Source organism: Stegostoma tigrinum, chromosome 15 (genome assembly GCF_030684315.1).
Source record: "Stegostoma tigrinum isolate sSteTig4 chromosome 15, sSteTig4.hap1, whole genome shotgun sequence".
Lineage (NCBI taxonomy): Eukaryota > Metazoa > Chordata > Chondrichthyes > Orectolobiformes > Stegostomatidae > Stegostoma > Stegostoma tigrinum.
Window position 1 is genome coordinate 72,080,846 of NC_081368.1, and position 22,827 is coordinate 72,103,672.

The following is a 22,827-nucleotide window of genomic DNA, read 5'->3' on the forward strand; positions in this document are numbered from 1 at the left end:
TGTGGAGTTTGCACATTCTCCCCGTGTCTGCGTGGGTTTCCTCTGGGTGCTCCGGTTTCCTCCCACAGTCCAAAGATGTGCAGGTTAGGTGGATCGGCCATGCTAAATTTCCTGTAGTGTTCAGGGGTGTGTGGGTTATAGGGGGATGGGTCTGGGTGGGATACTTCAAGGGGTGGTCTGGACTTGTTGGGCCGAAGGGCCTGTTTCCACACTGTAGGGGAATCTAATCAAGTTTCTTTTATGTCAGACATTGGTCACAGTCAAAGCATTAAACATACTAGAGATTAAACTGGTCATATTTCTTACTTGTGACAAATCATGGCTTTGTGGGGCTTGATTTCCAGCTCCTCACTCCACATCATGATTGTGATATCAAGGTATGGAAAGCCACGACTGAAGTTATAATGTCATTGGGAAAGGATTGACTACTCTGAATTCAGACCAAGCTCCAGCTACTCAATCAGAAGTACTGCAGAACAATGTGGGAAGAGATTGTGAGGCCCATTGCAGAGATATCTGTATCATCGACAGCCATGGGTTACGTTCTCGGAGACTGGAGGGTGGCTAAAGCTGTGCCATTATTTGAGATAGGCTGCAAGAAAAAGCCAGGGAACTAGAGGCCAGTGAATCTGACAGTGGTTGGTGTATTGGTGGAGGTAATTCTGACAGTTAGGGTTTACATTCTTTTGGGAAGGCAAGGACTGATTCGAGATAGTCAGCATGGCTTTCAGTGTGAGAAACTGAATGTTGAAGAGGTTACCAAGAAGACAGATGAAGGCACAGTAGTAGACATTGTCTACATGGACTTTAGCAAGGTCTTTGACAAGGACCCGTATGGTAGACTGGTTAGTAAAGTTAGATCACATGGGATCCAGAGAGAGATAGTCAATTGAATACAAAATTGTCTTGATGGTAGAAGACAAAAAAGTGTGATGGTAGAGGGTTGTTATTTGGACTGAGGCCTGTGATTAGCAGTGTGCCACAGCATCAGTTCTGGGTCCACTGTTGTTTGTCATTTACATCAACAATTTGGATCAGAACATAGGTGTGGTTAGTAAGCTTGCAGATGACACCAAAATTGGTGGTATAGTGGACTGTGAAGGTGGTTGTCTAAGAGTTCAACAAGATCTTGATTAGATGGACTGAGAAGTGGCATATGGAGTTTAATTTAGATAGATGCACGGTGTTGCATTTTGGTAAGACAAACACTGGTAGGACTTACACAGTAAATGGTAGGACCTTGGGGAGTGTTGTTGAACAGAGGGACCAAGGGGTGCCAGTTCATAGTTCTTTATAAGTGGTGTTGCAGGTAGACAGAGTGGTAAAGAAGGCCTTTTACCTTCATTGGTCAGACCTGTGTGTGCGGGAGTTTAGATGTCGTGTTCCGGCGGTACAGGACATTGGTGAGGCCACTTTCAGAATATCCCAAACAATTCTGGTTGCCCTGCTATAGAAAAGATGTTGTTAAAGTAGAAAGGGTACTGAAAATATTCGCAAGAATGTTGCCAGGGCTGGGGGATTTTATTTATAAGGAAAGACTGGATAGGCTGGGACATTTTTCCCTGGAATACAGGAAACTGAGGGGTGATGTAATAGAGGGTCATAAAATCATGACAGGCATATAGAAGGCAAATAGCTTAGGGTCTTTTTCCAAGGCTTGGGGAGTCCAAAACTGGGCACTGTACGTTTAAGGTGGGAGGGGAAAAATTTAAAAGGGACCTGAGGGGCAACTTTTTATGAATTGAGCTGCCAGTGTAAGTGGTAAAGGTGAGTACAGTTACAACATCTAAAAGACATTTGGACAGATACATAAATTGGAAAGGTTGAGAGAAATATGGGCCAAATGCAGGAAATGAGACTACTTCAATTTAGGATACCTGGTCGACATAGACAAGTTGAACCAAAGGGTCTGTCTCCAGGCTGATTAACTATCAGAATTCACTGCTGAATGAGGACTGGGCTCAACAGTAATGTTTTCCAAGTTGAACAGCTTATCAAATTTAAATACAAAGAGAGGCCCCTGGGTTTAGTAGCACAGTCCCAAATCCTTCAGCAAAGGGGTATGGAGTAAGCAATTTGAGGGAGGGGCGAGCAGCAGAACAGATTGAACCTTCGTTATAAGGGGAGAGGGGGTCAGCACCTTCAGGGAGATGGGACAGTGAGAGTCTGAATGCAGCAAGTCAGCTGATAAAGGGTCAGCATCTACGTCTTTTACAATGTTGCTGTGTGAGAACTCAGTCACAGCATGTTCTTGTGACGGCAAGTACCTGTTCTCCAGAACACCAAGGAACTGATGAATGGGGAAATGGGTCAATGTCATGGCATAACGGCAGTAGAATGGAGTAAAGGTGAAACTGAAAAGTATTTGTAAATTTCTACTTCAAAACTATGTCTGAGAGCCAGCTCTCCCAGTTGTTTGCTGGTACCTGTACGATGGTCAGGGTTGTCTGCTGCTTTCTTACCTGCTCTGATCACCCCCTTGCTGGCCAGGCGTAGCAGCCCCTTCTTTTTCAGGATGAAACTGTTTCCGATGAAGATGCTGGAACTGATGGCAAGAGCAAGCCCAATGTAAAAATGATAACCTTCAGCGGCATTGTCCATGGCGGGGAGCTGCAGGACAGAAGGATAGGGCATTCACTTACTGCTTTCAGCATGCATAAAGGGAGATCTAGCCTGGGGAAGCAGTGATATCGAGGTAAAGTCATTGGACTGGTAATATAGAACAACAAGTTCAGTATATGTGTTATAAATCTACCATGGCAGATGCTGAAAGGTGAATTCATTAGAAATTTAGATTAAGAAGCTAGTATAATGGCAATCATTTAACGACTGTCAAACATCTAAAATCCATCTGGTTCACTAATGTTCTTTAGGGAAGGAAATCCCTTGCCTTTGCCTAGTCTGATTTATACCTGACTCCAAACCCACAGCAAAGCAGGTGCCTTGTTACTGTCCTCATGATAATTAAGGATGGGCAATAAATGTTAACCTGGGTAGCAAAGCCCACAACTCATGAATGATTAAAATAAAAAAGCTCAGTATCATGCAGATACTACAGGGGCCAGGCATCTTGCTTCACCTTTCAACTCAGGCTTATTGATGGCTTCTTTCACTGCTGTCCGTAACGTTATTACCTACTTGGAGAAATGGCACTTGTTGAGGTGAGCAATTCTGATTGAGGAGGGATTTCTGCAATAAGCCTATGATGAATGTTTTCACAAGGAGCTTATCTGCTGCTGTGGGACAGGGAAATTAAGACACACAGGGGGCCCAAAGACAAGCAGCATAACGAATAAAACTCGCAAGAACTGTGGATGCTATAAATCAGGAACAAAAACGAAGTTGTTGGAAGCTCAGCAGGTCTGGCAGCATCTGTGAAGAAAAATCATCAGTTAACGTTTTGAGTCTGAGGAAGGGTCACCCAACCCATAGGCCCGAAACGTCAGCTTTTGTGCTCCTGGGATGCTGCTTGGCCTGCTGTGTTCATCCAGCCTCACATTTTGTTGTCTTGGAGTCTCCAGCATCTGCAGTTCCCATTATCTCCAAAACTTTAACTCTGATTTTTTCTTCACAGATGCTGCAGAACCTGCTGAACTTCCAGCAAATTCTGTTTTTGTTCCAGCATAACGAATAGCTTAGAAATGGGAAGGATTGGATAGGGAAAATTCAAAGCAGAGTAAAATGATATACAGGCATGTGTATCAATGTTAGTGGTAGGTGAAGTGGGTGAGCTGCAGGCACAACTTACCACTGGTGACTGTGATGTGGTGGCAATGCCACAAATTGGCTTAAAGAAACAGAGAATTAGGAATTTACTTGTCCTTGTTACTATGAAATCACAGAGCTGCGAAAAGGAAGAAGTCAGTGAATGGCATTATTAATCAGAAGAACTACGATAATTTTAGGGTGGGTCGGTGGCTCAGTGGTTAGCACTGCAGCCTCACAGCACCAGGGACCCGGGTTCGATTCCAGCCTCGGGCGACTGTCTGTGTGGAGTTTGCATATTCTCCCCGTGTCTGCGTGGGTCTCCTCCGGGTGCTCCAGTTTCCTCCCACAATCCAAAGATGTGCAGGCTAGGTGGATCGGCCATGCTAAATTGCCCATAGTGTTCAGGAGTGTGTGGGTTATAGGGGAATGGGTCTGGGTGGGATGCTTCAAGGGGCGGCATGGACTTGTTGGGCCAAAGGGCCTGTTTCCACATTGTAGGTAATCTAATCTACTGGAGATGGAGCGTGTGGTCGAAGGTTCAGATAAAAATTCTGCTTGATTGGAATGAAAAGCAACAGAGCACCTGCTCTATGCCAAATAGTGGGAAGGAAAGAGGACTAAATCTGTGGCATGAAAAACAACCAAAGGATGGTTTTATAGGCGATTAACTACATCGGAAATAAAAACAAAATACTGTGGATATCAGAAATCTGAAATAAAACAGCAAGTGCTCAAATAACTCTGACATAGGTGAGAGAAAGTCACATCCTTCCAGCGAAGAGTAATAGTAAACTTTTAAAGTGAATTAAATCCACCATCAATGGATGTTAAAGAGTTATTGTTTTGAGCTGAAAGTAACTTTTTTTGGAAAATTATATCTTTCTGTTAGATGCTGTCAGACTGGCTAGGTGTAACCAGCTTTTTCTCTTTTTATTTAAGTGCGTTTGATTTTACAAATCCATTCACGGATGTGGACATTGCTGGCTGGGCCGGATTTACTGTCCATCTCTAATTGGTCTTCAGAGGGCGATGAGCTACTTTCTCGAACTACTACAGTAAATTTACTTTAGGGACAACCACAGTGCTGTCAGGGAAGGAGTTCCAGGATTTTAACACAGCTACATTGCAGGAACAGCAATCTATTTCCAAACCAGATAGAGAGTCATTTGGAGGGTAAGCTGTAGATGGTGATCTTCCTGTGCATTTGCTGCCTTTGGCCTTCTAGGTGGTCTAAAGAGTCTTAGTGAATTTCTACAGTGCATTTTTTAAGTGTTAGATTGCTGCTACTGAGTATCGACTGTGGAGAGAGAATGGATGTTTATGGATTTAGTGCCAATCAATTGGGCAACTTTGTCCTGGGTGGTGTTAAGCTTCTTGGGCGTTAGAGCTGCAGTCATCCAGGCAAGTAGACAGTATTGCTTCACACCCCTGACTTGCGCCTTGTAGATTGTGGACAAGCTTTAAGGAGTTACTAGGTGGGGAGGTGATGGCCAAGTGGTAGAACTGCAGAACTGTTAATCCAGAGGCCAGACAATGTTCCATTCACACAGGTTCAAATCCCCCATGGCAGATGGCAAAAACTGAATCCAATAAGAATATAGAATTAAGCGCCTAATGATGACCATGAAACCACGGTCGATTGTCATAAAAACTCATCAGGTTCACTATGCCTTTTAGGGAAGGAAATCTGTCATCATTGTCTGGTCTGGCCTACATGTGACTCCAGATCCACAGCAATGTGACTGAACTTAACTACACTCTGGGGCAATTAGCGATGAGTAATAAATGCTGGCCTAGCCCACAAATGGATTTAAAAAGACGAACCACATACCACAGGGTGCCAAGTCTTCCACATGCTCTTATGGCCACAGTATTATATGACTTGTTCAGTTCAATTTCTGGTTTGAGAAGGCGATCAGTTCTTTGAGAGGTGACTAGTTCTTTGAGAAGGTGACCAAACAGGTAGATGAGAGTAAACCGGTTGATGTGGCGTACATGGATTTCAGCAAGGCATTCGATAAGGTTCCCCACAATAGGCTATTGTACAAAATGCAGAGGAATAGAATTGTGGGAGATATAGCAGTTTGGATCGGAAATTGGCTTGCTGAAAGAAGACAGAGGGTGGTAGTTGATGGGAAATGTTCATCCTGGAGACCAGTTACTAGTGGTGTACCACAAGGGTCGGTGTTGGGTCCACTGTTGTTTGTCATTTTTATAAATGACCTGGATGAGGGCGTAGAAGGATGGGTTAGTAAACTTGCAGACGACACTAAGGTCGGTGGAGTTGTGGGTAGTGACGAAGGATGCTGTAGGTTGCAGAGAGACAGAGATAAGCTGCAGAGCTGGGCTGAGAGGTGGCAAATGGAGTTTAATGCAGACAAGTGTGAGGTGATGCACTTTGGTAGGAGTAACCAGAAGGCAAAGTACAGGGCTAATGGTAAGATTCTTAGTAGTGTAGATGAGCAGAGAGATCTCGGTGTCCATGTACACAGATCCTTGAAAGTTGCCACACAGATTGACAGGGCTGTTAAGAAGGCATACAGTGTTTTAACTTTTATTAATAGAGGGATCGAGTTCCGGTACCAAGAAATTATGGTGAAACTGTACAAAACTATAGTGCGGCCGCACTTGGAGTATTGCGTACAGTTCTGGTCACCGCATTACAAGAAGGACGTGGAAGCTTTGGAAAGGGTACAGAGGAGATTTACTAGGATGTTGCCTGGTATGGAGGGAAGGTCTTATGAGGAAAGGCTGAGGGATTTGAGGCTGTTTTCATTAGAGAGAAGAAAGTTGAGAGGTGACTTAATTGAAACATATAAAATAATCAGAGGGTTAGATAGGGTGGATAGGGAGAGCCTTTTTCCTAGGATGGTGACGGCAAGCATGAGGGGGCATAGCTTTAAACTGAGGGGTGAAAGATATAGGACAGATGTCAGAGGTAGTTTCTTTACTCAGAGAGTAGTAAGGGAATGGAACGCTTTGCCTGCAACGGTAGTAGATTCGCCAACTTTAGGTACATTTAAGTCGTCATTGGATAAGCATATGGATGTACATGGAATATCGTCAGTTAGATGGACTTGAGATCGGTATGACAGGTCGGCACAACATCGAGGGCCGAAGGGCCTGTACTGTGCTGTAATGTTCTACAGTGACTTGTAACCCCATGAAGTTGATAGTAGAAGAAATGAAAGTTAAGGGGAGGTAGGTGGATTCGCTCTTCTTGGTGGCTAATGACAGTTAAGTACCAGACTATGCCACTTATCAGCCCAAGCCTCGATATTATTCAGGACTTTGTGCATATAGACATGGACTGCTTCAGTATCTGAGGAGTTGCAAATAGTGCTCAACATCGTGCAAACATCAGCAGACATCCCCAGTTCTGACTTTACGATGGAGTGAAGATCATCAGTGAAGCAGATGAAGATGGTTGGGCCGAGGACAGCACCCGGAGGAACTACTGTACAGACATACTAAAGCTGAGATGACTGACCTCCAACAACCATGAACACCCTTCTTTGTATCAGGAATGACTCCAACCAGTGAGAGATTTTCCCTATGATTCCCATTGACACTAGTTTTGTAAGGAGTTCTTGATGTAACACTCAGGGAACTGTAACCTTGATGTCAAGGGCAAACAGTCCCATCTCACATCTGGAATTCAGCTCTTGTGCCTCTGTCAGAATGAAGGCTGTAATAAGGTCAGGATCTGAGTGGCCCCAGATGATCCTAAACTCAATGACAGGTAACAAGTCACAGGCAGTCCCTGGGTTGCGAATGAGTTTGTTCTTGAATACTGTCACAGGTCGATTTGTACACAAGTCAGAACATAATGCAGGATGATATAAAATAGCCATTCCTAAGGACGAGATAATATTCACATATTGGATCTTCAAAATTAATATTAATTCACCCCTGTAAGGTATTGTGATCACAGCTACAAGCACTCATAAGTTAGTCATTCTTAAATTGGGGACTGCCTGTATTGCTAAGCAATAGCTGCTTGATTAAACTGTCAATAACCTCTTCCATCAACTTGCTGGTGTTTGAAATTAGTCTCATGGGGTTGCTAGGGTTTGTTGCCTCTGTGTACAGGACATACCTGGCCAATTTTCCACATTGTCCAGTACACAGCAGTGTTATAGTTGTCTTGGAATAACTTGGTGAACTCAGTGACAAGTTCTGGAGCACAAGTTTTCAGTGCTGTTACTGAAATGTTGTCAGTGTTCACTTCTTCAAAATAGGTTCATGGTTCTTTAGCATTCATCTAAGACAGTAGATAGAACCTTGGTTTAATATGTCATCTGAAGGGCAGCATTCCTGAGAGTGCAGCATCAGTCAGAATTGCATTATGTGTTAGCCAGGGTTGCATGCTCAAGTGTCCGGAATAGTGAGTGTGTTCTTCCCTAGACCATGGTTCAACTTTTTCACAATAAAGTTACACATCAGGTAACTGTAAATAAGTAAAATTATGATCTCATACCATTTGAAAACCAATCTTCAACTCTACAGTGACATTTTTTGGATAAAACTGAAAGGAAAACATTTCAATTGTGCAAAACAAAAACAAATAGATCAGAAACTTTGCAAGAGGAGTTTCAATGTAAACAATATATCTCACCAGAACTACTGACTGTCAATTTGACAGGCTTTGGACAATGCCCAGGAATAGGGGATTCTGAGCCAGGAGGCCTGGATTCAAGTTCCACCTGTTTGAAAATTGTGCCATAATATCTCTGAACAGGTTAATTAGAAAATATCAATAAGTTAAATCTGTGTGTAATGCAATGTCACATCACCTACCCGTGGTAAAGAGGAAGCCATTGGTCCTGGCAGTGGATAGATTTTGTAAGCAGTATCTTAGGAACTCTAAGAGGAAGGGTCAATATCTGACCAGCTAAGAGCTTGAAGCGAAACTGACAGGCAGCACCTCCATGCCCTCACAGACCCAATAGAAACTGTGCTGCCACTGTCTCTCTGCTAACCCCACCCACCTCTACAGGCTCACTGTCAAACCCTCTCTCTCCTCATTAGCCGTCGACCAAACTCTCCCTTTTTCATTAACCCTTACCCGCTCACTAACACTCCTTCCAGTCTCTCCCGCCCACTCTAACTCTCACCTTCGCTGCATTTACCCACCTCCCTCTCCGCTCCGCCCTAACTTCCGTTTCCGGTCCGTCACTTGACCACTTCCCTCCTCACCCCCTAACAACGCACGCACACGCTCCGGAACCATCCTCTCCACCGAATGCAGCAGGAATAGTCTTCCCCATCGCCCACGGAGTTGTCGGAACTTGGCTGGGCCTGTCCCTGGGAGAAGGTTTCCGAGGTTGAGGGCAGTGCTGTGTACCAGGAGACGAGAATCAAGTCCGGGCTGCTCTATGCCTCCTCCCCTCCAACGGGCTGTGACCTTTGGACACTCCCTGTCTCTTGTGATCCTGAGCCTTGGGCACTGCGGCCGATGGATTGACGGACGGGCCTGAGGAATATGGATAAAAAAGGCTCCGTGTCCTGGAAGAAGATGACAGGTGAGGAAGTTCAACCTGTGGTCCTGGCCGCCTCCTGTTTCTGTCACCCCAGGCCAGCCCCCACAAACGCTGCACAAGTCTGGTTAAATCAGGGGATGAGATAGTAGGAATTGCAGATGCTGAAGAATTTGAGATAACAAGGGGTAGCTCGACACCGGAAATAGTTTGTTTAGGCTAAACTGTGTAGCACTAACTTCATGTAGAGACATATCACTAGCTTACCGACAAGGTTGATGCCTATGGCATAAAAGGGACCAAGGCAGCGGTCACTCAGTGCAGTGGTGAACCTTTGTCAGTCTGAAGATCAAAATTGTACTTCCCCGAAGTTACTATTATGACTGTCACTTTATCTATATTAATGACCCTAGACTTGGGTGTCCAAGATGCAATATCACAAGTTCTTCTTATATTTATTCACGAGATGTGATCTTCACCACTGGAAACCTCTTGGTTGAACAGTGAGAAAAATAGCAGTCTGGTGGAATAGGCAGACATATAGCAGAAGGAAGTTGATTCAGACAAATGCAAAGAGGAACAACTTGGAATGAAGAATGTGGAAATGTAATGCAAAATAAAGTGTGCAATTCTAAGAGATTGCAGAAGCAAAGAGACCTGAGGGGGCATATGCACACAGATCATTAAATGTGGCACAGCACCTTAAAACTCTGGCTGAAAAAGCACAATGGGCTTTATAAATTGAGGCTTGGAGTGCAAAAGCATAGATATTATGACACCTTTTTAAAAAAAAGTCTGCCCTCAATTGGAGTTTTATGCCCAGTCTGAGTACCAAAATCCAGGAAGGATGAGAAAATTTTTGACAGGACTCAGAAAAGATTTAGAATTGAAGAATGGTCATAGCATAGAAGAAGGCAATCCAACCTATTGTTTCTGTGATGACTCTCTCCAGGATCAACTTGGTCCCACTAACCTGCCTGTTCCCTACAGCTATGCAAATTTCAGACAAATATCCAGTTCTGTCTTGACACCGTAATTGAAACTGCCTCCTGCACTCTTGGACATCCCTGCTCCTAACCACTTGCTGCAAAATAAATTCCCTGCATTGGGATCGTTTGGAGTGCTGATTGTCATCCGGTTCTTGACTATTCCACTAATGGGAAGTAGTTCACTGATTCTGTTCTGTCCAGATTCCCCATGATTTGCTCTTAGACTTATTGAGCTGTACAGCATGGAAACACAGCCTTCCGTCCAACTCATAGCAGATATCCTAAATAAATCTAGTCCCATTTGCTAGTGTTATCCCATGTCCCTCTAAACCTTTCCTATTCATACACTCATCCAGAAGCCTTTTAAATGTTGTAATTGTACCATCCTCCTCCACTTCCTCTGGCAGCTCATTCCGTACTTGCATGATCCTCTGTGAAAAATTTCCCCCTTAGGTCCCTTTGAAATCTTTTCCCTTTCACCTTATACCTATGTCCTCTAGCTTTGGACTCCCCCGCTCTGGGAAATGGTCTTGGCTATTCACCCTATCCATGCCCCTCATGATTTTATACACCTCTATAAGGTCACCCCTCAGCCTCTGATGCTCCAGAGAAAATAGTGTCAGCCTATTCAACCTTTCCCTGTAGCTTAAGCACTCCAACCCTGGCAGCATCCTTGTAAATCATTTCTGAGACACTAAATCCTTCCTATAGCAAGGAGACCAGAATTGCACACAGTCTTTAAAAAGTGGCCTGATCAACATCCTGTACAGCTGTGACCTGATCTCCCAACTCCTATACTCAATGCACTGACCTATAAAGGGATACATACCAAATACCTCCTTGGCTATCCTGTCTGGCTATGACTCCAATTTCAAGGAACTATACACCTACTCTCCAAAGTCTCTTTGTTTAGCTGTACTCCCATGGATCTTACCATCAAGTGTATACGTCCTGCCCTAATTTGCCTTTCCAAAATGCCCCACCTCATATTTATTTAAATTAAACTCCATCTGCCACTCCTTGGCTCTTTGGCTCACTCAGCCAAGGTCTCATTCTATTCTGAGGCTACCTCCTTTGCTGTCCACTACACATCCAATTTTGGTGACATCTGCAAATTTACGAACATGCATTTCTCCTGAGTTCACATCCAAATCATTTATGTAAATAACACAAAGCAGTGGACCCAGCATCAATCCTTGTGGCACACCACTAGTCACAGACCTCCAGTCTGAAAAGCACCACCCTCTGTCTTCAACCTTTGAACCAGTTCTGTATCCAAATGACTAGATCTCTCTATATTCCGTATGCTCTGACCTTGGTAGTCAGTCTACCATAAGGAACTTTGTCAAATGCCCTAGTGAAGTCCATATTGATCATGTCCATCACTCAGCTTTCATCAATCTTCTTCAAAAAACTCAATCATTAGTGAGACATGATTTCCCTCCCACAAAGCCATGTTGATTATCCGTAATCAATCCTTGCCTTTCCAAATACCTGTAAATCCTGTCCCTCAGGATTCCCTCCAACAACTTGACCACCACTGATGTCAGGCTCACCGGTCTATAGTTTCCTGGCTTTTCCTTACCACTTTTATCGAACAGCGACACCACGTTGGCTACCCTTTGCTTTTCCAGCATCTCACCTGTGGCTATCAATGTTACAAATATCTCAGCAAAGTGCCCAGCAATCACTTCCTTTGCTTCTGAGTGTTCTAGAGTACATCTGATCATATCCCAGAGATTTATCTATCTTTATATATTTTAAAATGCCCCATCCCCCGTAATATGGATATTTTTCAAGACGTTGCTATTTATTTCCCCACGTTCTGTATCTTTCATGCCCTTCTCTCCTCCAAGGAGGACACCTCCAGCTTCACCAGTCTATTCTCAAAACTGACATCCAACATCCCTGGAACTGTTCTTGGAAACACAACATATGTAGACTTTTTCCAATGCCTTCATGCCCTTGCTAAATTTGGGTTATCAGAGTATGAAAATGGTTTCAGGATTTGGAATGCTCTACCTGAAAATATGGTGGAATCAGATTGCAGCTTTCAAATTGGAATTGAATAATTATTTGAAGATAAACAGTTTTGGAACAACAAGGAAAAGACTCGGCATACAGGATTAGCTGAGTTGATTTTATGGTAAATGGCCTCCACCTATGCTATAACTAGTCCACAGTTTTAATGCTGAGCACCAAGGGAAATCAGGTGTTCTGGGGTGGGTGGAAAACAACTTTAAATACTGTGAGCTTCTACATTAAGCTTGTATGTCTGCTGTAGTACCACTTGAACCACTCTGTTTCCAACCCTTGGATGCCTTGTTCATTGGTCTGTGCAATTAAGGCGGGGGTCCATTGTCTGTGTTGAGAGCCTGCTTGTTTCTTAGTCACAAAGGTACGGGTTGAGGTCTCATGCAAGCACAAAAATCAAGCCTAATGCTTTATTACACTACTGGTCTTTTATACAGGATGGGAAACTAAGTCCTGTGTCTTCCCTCTTGTATGGATGCAAGTCATCTCATGGCACTGTTTGGCTGAAGGGCATTTGAGTTATTGCAGGGTTCTTGAGCAAAAATAGAAAAGCAGATCATTTGGTTGTTAGTCCGTTGCTCGTGTTGAGTCTGCTGTGTGCAAATTAGCTGTTACGCTTCCTGCATTACCACAAGACTTCAAAAGTTATTCGTTGACTGTTAACTGCAGTAAGACATCCTGAAATCACAATAGATGCTACATAAGTACAAGCTCTTTGATATGGGGCAGCACAGTGGCTCACTGCTGCCTCTCAATGCCAGGGACCCAAGTTTGATTCTAGTCTCTGGTGACTGCCTGTGTGGAGTTTGCACATTTTCCCATTTCTGCATGTGTTTCCTCCCACAGTTTATGGGGATTGACCATGTTAAATTGCCCATAGTGTCCAAGGATGTGCAGGCTAGGTGGACTAGCTGAAATGCAGGGTTGTAGGGATAGGGTAGAGGGGTGGGTCTGGGTGGGTTAGCCTTCAGAGAGTAAGTGTGGACTCGATGGACCAAATAGCCTGCTTCCACGTTGTAGGAATTCTACGATTATTTGTAGCTCAATAGAGTTAGAGACCTTTCTATTTGTTTGGAATAAAGCTTGTGTACTGATTTTATGAAGATGGGGTAAGTTTAATCAGGGGAGTATTCAGCCGTCAGCCTGCCCTCTACCTACTGTAAAGACAATATTAATGATCCTAAGAAGGGTGCGCTGTATGATCAGTAGAAAGGGAAGGATCCTTCTGATATTGTCAGCATGGCTTCCGAGAAAGGCCATGCCTTACAAACATGCTGAGGCTTGTAGAAGGTAAGAATAGGTTAATGGATGAGGATATGTTAGATTTTACTCCTTGCCAGCTCAAAAGGCTGAATGGCCTCTTTCGGTCCCCTAACTTTTCTATATGGACTTGCAGAAAGTTTGTGCCTGGGACTAAATATCCTGCACCCTGGATTATTAATTGGCCCCAGTCCTTCAGGCTGAAAATGATTGTGGATCATCATTTAATTTATTCTCATTCACCGATCTCTCTCAGTCTGTGAGTGCTATTCAGTGTGAACTCAGGCAGAGTATGCGTGGAGAGGTGGAGAAGGTATTGCTGTGAAAATAGGAAACTCAGAATGACGGGCTTCCCTTGGGTTCGACCAAATTTAATAACAATATCTGGCTGACATTTCTTTCTGACTCCCTTCTGAGGCTGTAGCCAGCCAGATTGAGAGGCAGCATAGCAGTCAGTCAGATAGATCTATAACACTGCTACAGCTGGGGTGTGGAGAGGAGCCAGGTGGGGTCAAAGAAAATTGGCGCACTGAGTATCTTGACCAAGATCAGTATCTGAAGGTTGCAGAAGATTCAAAGCCTCATGAAAGGGTTGGGATTGCAGGGGTTCATAGTGGGATTGCAAGCTGATTATGGGGAATTAGAAGATGCGTGTACTGGGTGAGTGGTTAGTCATGTTTGATCTAGGGCAATTGACCAAACAGGTAAACTGTATCCAGCAAGTAAGTGATATCTCGGAGATAGCTGGCACACGCAGAGACACACACACTCGAACACATTCACATATATGCACACACACTCCGTCTCTCCAGGAATGTTTGGAGCTTATTGTCGACAGAATTATGAATTGCTCAGCTTTGCTTTCTATCTCATTCCTCGCTAATCTAGCTGTACTATTTTTTTTCCTTACAGCCAAAGGACAGAAGCAAGGTTCAAAGAGCAAAGAGGATGCACCTCATGAGTTAGAGAGTCAGTACATTTTGAGGCTGCCATCAGTAAGTGTTTCACATTCTGTTCAATAAAGCGAGGTATGGGTTCATGTGCCAAAACTTGGAGTGACAATTCAGATGTTTAAATGGCTTCAACAAAGAAGGAAAATGAGTATTGCAGGCTTTGTGGAAATATTAAACGGAAGATACGGTAATAGTAGAATTTGACCACAATAATGAGAACATTCGGCCCATTGTTCCTGTGTTGTCTCTTCGAAAGAACTATCCAAGTAATCCCACTCTCTTGTTCTTGTCCGACAGTGCTGCAAATTTTACCTTTTGCACTATTTATCTAATCCACTGTTGCTATTACTCGTGAGTGAACTTCGACTGTTTTTTCGAACAGCACAGACCAGATTTTATCACAATGTGTAAAGAAAATGCCAGATAATAAAATGTGAGGTTGGATGAACACAGCAGGCCCAGCAGCATCTCAGGAGCACAAAAGCTGACGTTTCGGGCCTAGACCCTTCATCAGAGAGGGGGATGGGGTGAGGGTTCTGGAATAAATAGGGAGAGAGGGGGAGGTGGACCAAAGATGGAGAGAAAAGAAGATAGGTGGAGACGAGAGTATAGGTGGGGAGGTAGGGAGGGGATAGGTCAGTCCAGGGAAGACGGACAGGTCAAGGAGGTGGGATGAGGTTAGTAGGTAGGAGATGGAGGTGCGGCTTGGAGTGGGAGGAAGGGATGGGTGAGAGGAAGAACAGGTTAGGGAGGCAGAGACAGGTTGGACTGGTTTTGGGATGCAGTGGGTAGAGGGGAAGAGCTGGGCTGGTTGTGTGGTGCAGTGGGGGGAGGGGACGAACTGGGCTGGTTTTGGGATGCGGTGGGGGAAGGGGAGATTTTGAAGCTGGTGAAGTCCACATTGATACCATTGGGCTGCAGGGTTCCCAAGCAGAATATGAGTTGCTGTTCCTGCAACCTTCGGGTGGCATCATTGTGGCAGTGCAGGAGGCCCATGATGGACATGTCATCTAAAGAATGGGAGGGGGAGTGGAAATGGTTCGCGACTGGGAGGTGCAGTTGTTTATTGCAAACCGAACTGAGGTCTTCTGCAAAGCGGTCCCCAAGCCTCCGCTTGGTCTCGCCCAAAGAGGATCCCCCTCGTTCTCACACACCACCCCACCAACCTCCGGATACAACGCATCATCCTCCGACACTTCCGCCATCTACAATCCGACCCCACCACCCAAGCCATTTTTCCATCCCCACCCTTGTCTGCTTTCCGGAGAGACCACTCTCTCCGTGACTCGCTTGTTCACTCCACACTGCCCTCCAACCCCAACACACCCGGCACCTTCCCCTGCAACCGCAGGAAATGCTACACTTGCCCCCACACCACCTCCCTCACCCCTATCCCAGGCCCCAAGATGACTTTCCATATTAAGCAGACATTCACCTGCACATCTGCCAATGTGGTATACTGTATCCATTGTACCCAGTGTGGCTTCCTCTACATTGGGGAAACCAAGAGGAGGCTCGGGGACCGCTTTGCAGAACACCTCCGCTCGGTTCGCAATAAACAACTGCACCTCCCAGTCGCGAACCATTTCCACTCCCCCTCCCATTCTTTAGATGACATGTCCATCATGGGCCTCCTGCAGTGCCACAATGATGCCACCCGAAGGTTGCAGGAACAGCAACTCCTATTCCGCTTGGGAACCCTGCAGCCCAATGGTATCAATGTGGACTTCACCAGCTTCAAAATCTCCCCTTCCCCCACCGCATCCCAAAACCAGCCCAGTTCGTCCCCTCCCACCACTGCACCACACAACCAGCCCAGCTCTTCCCCTCTAACAACTGCATCCCAAAACCAGTCCAACCTGTCTCTGCCTCCCTAACCTGTTCTTCCTCTCACCCATCCCTTCCTCCCACTCCAAGCCGCACCTCCATCTCCTACCTACTAACCTCATCTCACCACCTTGACCTGTCCGTCTTCCCTGGACTGATCTATCCCCTCCCTACCTCCCCACCTACACTCTCGTCTCCACCTATCATCTTTTCTCTCCATCTTCGGTCCGCCTCCCCCTGTCTCCCTATTTATTCCAGAACCCTCACCCCATCCCCCTCTCTGAAGAAGGGCCTAGGCCCGAAACGTTAGCTTTTGTGCTCCTGGGATGCTGCTGGGCCTGCTGTGCTCATCCAGCCTCACATTTTATTATCTTGGATTCTCCAGCATCTGCAGTTTCCATTATCTCTGTAAAGAAAATGCCATCTGTTTCAAAAGCTTCGGAAAAGGTACCACATGGTACACTCATGGCAAATATATGGGAAGTTCAGGACAAAACCTAAATGGATAATAAATTGGCTAAACCAGAAAGCTAATTCAAGGAAAGTTATTCAGAATAGCGGAAGGCAGAAATCATGTTTCGCAAAGATTAGTTCTGGGAGTTCATCAGTAATCAGAGTAATTCAGTTTGGATTTTGTGTTTGAGGAAGAATACAGGATAACATAAACAGTACTGGAAAACTTGCAGTCTGGGTATTAATTAAGGTGAACATCAGTAAGTGGCAGGTTATACATTTTACTAGGAAGTTTACAAACATCACCTGCACCTATGAAAATAAGAAAGCTGACCAGCAGTTACAACAGAACAGTTGGTCATTTCTAATGCCCTCTCTGTGAAGAAGTACATCTAGACATTACGTATGAACAGCCTAACTGTAATATCAATCAGTCTCTTGTTCTAGATAGTGGCACAAAATGAGAAATATTTCTCTCTGTACGCTGTCACCTCCTTTAATTATCTTAATTAGATCATTGCTTAATTTTTATGTTCTAGTCTATGCAACCTGCCCAAAGATATGTGACCTTTGTTGCTGTGGTCTCATCCTCATTACTCTGCTAGCATTCAGAACTGAAGTCATGTAGTACTCTAAATGGGCTCGAGTCAAAGCTACATTCAACTGAGCCATCACTTCATACCCTTTATATTCCAATCTCTTTGAGATACAGGCCAATATTTCATTAATATATCATTTGGTTTTCTCTCTGTTTATCAAGTGTTGATGACTTCTTTCATTGGACCCTGAAGTCTCTGTGCACCTCTGCACTTCTCTACATCCCATTCTATAGAAAATATTATGATCTATGTTTTCTGTATCAATGTGGATGATTTCAAACTTACCCACAATAAACTCCATCTAACTGAACTTCACGGTTTTGCCAAGTTACTCTACCCATCTTTGCAACTTGTAACTTCCATTGTCATGGTCTGCTCTTCCTACCAACTTAGTACATTGACATAGGTGGATTTCCTTTTATAATCATTCAAGTCATTTATAAACATTTGAAGTCCCATTACACATCCCTGTGGATCATCCCTTGCTATGTCTCACCCCTAGTCATTTTTCACTAATTGTTCCACCTGCATTTCCAACCATACAATGAATTCTCTAACCTATTGGTTCAGTTGTCTTCAGTTCCATGCTTTTTTTCAGTTTGAATAAGATGGAAGATTTGTGGAAGTTCCATGTGTCTGTGTAAATGTGGTTATGAATTATGCACACTGCGTAGTTTTCAGTCTGTGCTTTCTCCCTGCAGGAACACGCAGCCACCGTGCGGAGAGCTGTACAATCTGGAAATATTAACCTTCGGGACAGACTGACCATCGAATTACACCGTAAGTATTTTTGGCTGAATATGTTCATAATTGCTCACCATTTATCTCCTCTTTCAAGTTGTGCTCTATTTCATGCTGGTTTTTTCAATCTTGGCAAAAGTTTTATTTCTTCCAACTTGGTTTACTCTGCTGTTACTAGTCTCCCGTTCCAGTGCCTACTGTGTTACTCCTGGTACTTTCTTTCCAATGGGGCAATGATTGTCCGTGTGCTTTTCAGCCACCAAGAGCTGCGCACCCAATAATGGTAGAACGTTCAGGCATTTCCAGTACGTCTGAATCAAAGTTAGCTTGCCTGACTTGGAGACATATCAAGGTCATATTTAAATATTAAATACAGTGGTACACTCTTCGACAAATGGCATTTGATGCTGGATCAGTTATTAATTTTAAATGTGAGACAGATAATTTTTTTGGTGAGCAAAGGTATTAAGGGATGCCAAATACAGGTATCTGAAGTTAAGCCATAGATTGTCCATGATCTCATTGAATGCTGGAACAGCTTGAGAGGCCGAATAGTCTACTCCTGTGCCTATGTCATCAGTGGTTGGAATTAGCTTAACATCTGTCGAAGAGAAAATATTAGATGCTACTAATGGCATGAAAACAGGGCACTTGGATAAGTTCAAGGCAATCAGGGAAAACCAACATGTTTTTATCAAAGGGAAATTGTGTAACTAATTTATTGGCGTTCTTTGAAGAAGTAATACGTGCTGTCAACAAAGGGGAATCAATGGATGTATTGTATTTAGATTTCCAGAATGTATTTGATAAGGGGCCTAAAACAAATGTTATTGTGGAAAAAAGAAGCTCATGATGTAGAAGATAATGCAGTGGCATGCATGGAAAATTTCAGAGACAAAGGATTAAGTGATTCTTTTTCAAGCTGCAGGATGTTACAAGTGGTGTGCTACAGGGGTCAGTGTTGGGATCTCAACTATTTACAATTTATATAAATGATTAAAGGTACGGTGGATAAATTTGTTAATGACACAAATGTAGGTAGGAAAGTGAGTTGTGAAGAGGACATAAGTGTAATGATTTAATAAGGTCAGCTAGGTGGACCTCATTGAAATTGACTTCCCTGATTGGAACTGTTAACTTGGTCCAATCAGGGAGCACTGGCTGATAGATGTAAACAGTAGTGTCAGATTCTGCTCACTGCGAGAGAAGCCAAACCAGTGTCAAGTACTATGCAATGTGTAAATGAAGGGTGACCTGGTGAGGGGACCCTGGCCTCTGTGGAGTTATTTCAATAATGAGCTTACAGAGGGATATGGATAGATTAAGTGCATTGATAAATTGCCTACAATGTTAGAAAATGTGAAATTGTCCATTTTGGCAGAATGGATGTAAAAGAAGGATATTATCCCAGTGGTGAGAGGTTGCAAAGCTCAGATTTGGAGAAATCTGTGTTTGCTAATGCATGAATTACAGAAGGCTAGTGCAAGTAATCATGAAAGTTAATGAAATGTTATGGTTTATTGTGAGGGGAATTAAATACAAGAGTAGGGAGGTTATGCTTTAGTTATAGAGGGCATTTGTGAGACCAAATCTGGAGTACTGTGTACAGTTCAGGTCGGCATATTTACAAAAAGATGCCAATATGTTGGAAGCAATTTAGAGGTTTACTCAATTAATATCTGGAATGAGCAGATTGCCTTATCAGGACAGGCTTGTCCTCTATCCTATGGAAGTTCAAAAAGATCAGAGATGTCTTAATTGAAACATAAAAGATTCTGAGAGGACTTGAATGTCGATGTTAAAAGGATGTTTCTCTTGAGAGAATTTAGCACTAGGGTTCAGAAATTTAAAAATAAGCGACCTTCCGTTTAAAACAGGTGGGGATTTTTTTTGTTTCTGGGGGTTAAGGGTTTTTCTTTGTGAGTCTTTGGAATTCTCTTCCATGAAAGGTTGTGGATGCAAAGCCTGTAAGTATTTTTAAGGCAGCAGTTGATTATATTACGAATGATCATTGGAGTGAAAAGTTATCAGGAATGTGCCGGAATATAGAGTTGGGGTTAAAGTCAGAGCAGCCATGGAATGGCCGGGCAAGCTGGAACAGCTGAATGATTTACTCTCATTCCTTGATCATATGTTTGTATGTTCGTAACGGAGCTGAGGGTGAATGAGTACTCTCAAGGTTTTGCATAAGGTCCTTGGTTTTATATTGTATGTTTTACACTCCACTAATAATATCAAAGGTCTTAAAGGCCTTTTTAACGAGCTTTGCAGCTTGACCATCGCTTTGTGTATGTGACCTTCCAGTCCCTCTGTTCCTGTACTCTCCTTAAAATTGTATTTTGTCATTGATATTGCCTGTCATTCTAAAGTGCATCACTTCATACCTCTGTATGTTAAGTTTAACATGTGGTTAGACTGCTACTATCCTCCTCACTGTCTACAACAATTCATAGTTTGAATCACATGCAAATTTGTGCCTTGTACCGCCAAACCCAGGTCATTTAAGGTATCAAAAGGAGTAACTGAACCTGTTGCAGACTCCTGAAGGCCATCCCCCATACACTTCCCTCTTGTGTTGGAAACAGCCTTTCACCATTACTCAAATAAAAGGAGAATGAGTTCTGAGGAAGCATAATACAAGACGTTATCTCTGTTTGTTTCTTTCTCCACAGATGTGCCAGACTGTTGAGTTTCTCCAGCATTTTCTGTGTTTGCTTCACTATTACTTTCTGCTCGTGTCTTTTGGAACATATTTATATTCACGTAACCATTATGCCTTTGAAAATCTGTGCTTCAGTTTTGCTATCAAGGTCAATCTCTGGCACTTTCTCACATTTATTGAAAATTCTCAAAAACAACATGAATCTCAATGCATCAGTCTCTGTCTTTACTAAAGAACCCAATCATGTTCAGCAAGCACCATTTGCCTTTAAATAATCCCTACTCACCATCATTTATTAACCTGTGTTTTCCCAGCATCGGTTAAATTTGTCACAAACAAAAACAGAAATTGCTAGAAAATCTCTGAACAGTTCTGAGGAAGGGTCACTGGACCCGAAACGTTAACTGATTATTTTTTTCTTCACGGATGCTGGCAGACCTGCTGAGCTTTTCCAACAACTCCTGCTTTTGTTCATGATTTACAGTATCTGCAGTTCTTTCGGCTTTTTAGTTAAATTTAGCTCCAATTATCGACCTTAAAGATTTACCCACCGTCCACATTTGACTGCCAAATTTGTCATTCCCACAGTTATACCTCTCCCACTTTGAACAGGAAGTGTCAACAGTCCTCTTTCACTCTTGCATTTTTATGAATGGGACATGGGCACCGCCAGCAAGTTTAACACTCATTGCCAATCCCTAATGACTCCGAGGAGTCATCATCTTGAACAACTGTATAACAATTTGTTATCAGAGTAGCTTAATATAACTGAACAGTTTGCTGCAGAGATAGTAGGAACTGCGGATGCTGGAGAGTCTGAGATAACCAGGTGTAGAGTTGGATGAACACAGAAGGCCAAGCAGCATCAGAGGAGCAGGAAAGCTGATGTTTTGGGCCTAGACCCTTCATTTCTGAAGAACTGTCTAGGCCTGAAACATCAGCTTTCCTGCTCCTCTGATGCTGCTTGGCCTGCTGTGTTTATCCAGCTCTACACCTGGTTATCTCTGAATGGTTTGCTAGGTCATTCGAAAGGATAGTTGAGGGCCCTAATACTGTGCGTTGGGGTCATGTGCAGATCAGACAAAGTGACGACAGAAGATTTTCTTTCCCAAAGCTCCTTGGTGAACCAGATGAGTTTTAATGACACTCCAGTGGTTTCATGGCCATTATTAGTAGCAACACAATTGGTGTCAACAACGGTTCGGTTTCTAATGTGTATTAATGAGCATTTACACCAAGCCACAATGCAAATCTTCAGAAGAGAGCAGATTAAAAACCCAGTCAAAGATGTAAAACTCAGAATTTCCTTTCCGAGTTTCTAGGCAATCAAAAGTATATCCAGATGACTGCACCCACGCTCGTATTACCTGACCTTCCATCTGCCTCTTATAAAATGAGATCTTTACACTGGGTAAGAACTTATGTCTTTTTCGTTTGTCATTTACAATGAATTACCACTATTCACACAGACTGGTAACTTCATCCAGGTTAACCTCTGGGAAAAGAAGACACCGACGTATAACCTGGATCTTGCCCCACATCCATTTCTATCTTTACAAATCCTTATCCAGCTCCCTTTTATGCCCTCAGACCTAGAGAATGCTGAAAAATTCATCAGGTTTGGTAGCATCTGTAGAGGGAGAAACAGTTAATGTTTTCAGTCTGGTCTGACTCTTCAGAATATTTTATATCCTGTTTCAGTGTTTGCGTCAACAGCTGCTTATAGCAACCAATTTCTTTCTCTAACAACGCCATGTTAATATTCAGTGTCACTTTAGGATTCACTTCCACAACTTCACTCAATCTTGGTGGAACTATGAGACTCTGAGGAACTTGAGGGTGGGTATTTGGAGGAGAGTGTAAGTGCAGTAGTACAGATGTGTAAGACTGGTTTCTGTTCTCACTCTCACAGCGGATGGCCGGCATGGCATTGTGCGAGTCGACAAGCAACCCTTGGCTGCCAAGTTAGTTGATCTGCCATGTATCATTGAATCCCTCAAGACCATTGATAAGAAGACGTTCTACAAAACTGCTGACCTGTGTCAGGTTTGGTTATCACATTATTTTTCACAACAAAAAGCAAAGTTCTGCACACTGGATTCAGATCAGAACCAGCTATAA

At 43.5% G+C, this 22,827-nt stretch overlaps 2 protein-coding genes across 3 annotated transcripts in view; one reads left to right on the top strand and one right to left on the bottom strand.

Annotated features, from left to right (window-relative positions):
* Positions 1 to 8,880, bottom strand: part of zgc:101583 (uncharacterized protein LOC494104 homolog) — a 23,060-nt gene extending 14,180 nt beyond the window's left edge. For both annotated transcript variants that reach the window (XM_048544148.2, XM_048544146.2), the window contains exons 1-2: positions 8,509 to 8,880; positions 2,463 to 2,610 (exon numbers count right to left, since the gene is read on the bottom strand). In XM_048544148.2, coding sequence (XP_048400105.1) covers positions 2,463 to 2,610; positions 8,509 to 8,529 — 169 coding nt within the window. In that variant the 5' untranslated portion in view covers positions 8,530 to 8,880. The remainder of the gene's footprint in view (positions 1 to 2,462; positions 2,611 to 8,508) is intronic.
* The window catches only part of taf7 (TAF7 RNA polymerase II, TATA box binding protein (TBP)-associated factor), a 33,700-nt gene continuing 19,751 nt past the window's right edge, over positions 8,879 to 22,827 (top strand). The window contains exons 1-4 of the mRNA XM_048544144.1: positions 8,879 to 9,233; positions 14,384 to 14,466; positions 18,005 to 18,083; positions 22,619 to 22,752. Of these exons, the coding sequence (XP_048400101.1) occupies positions 9,194 to 9,233; positions 14,384 to 14,466; positions 18,005 to 18,083; positions 22,619 to 22,752 (336 nt within the window). The 5' untranslated portion in view covers positions 8,879 to 9,193. The remainder of the gene's footprint in view (positions 9,234 to 14,383; positions 14,467 to 18,004; positions 18,084 to 22,618; positions 22,753 to 22,827) is intronic.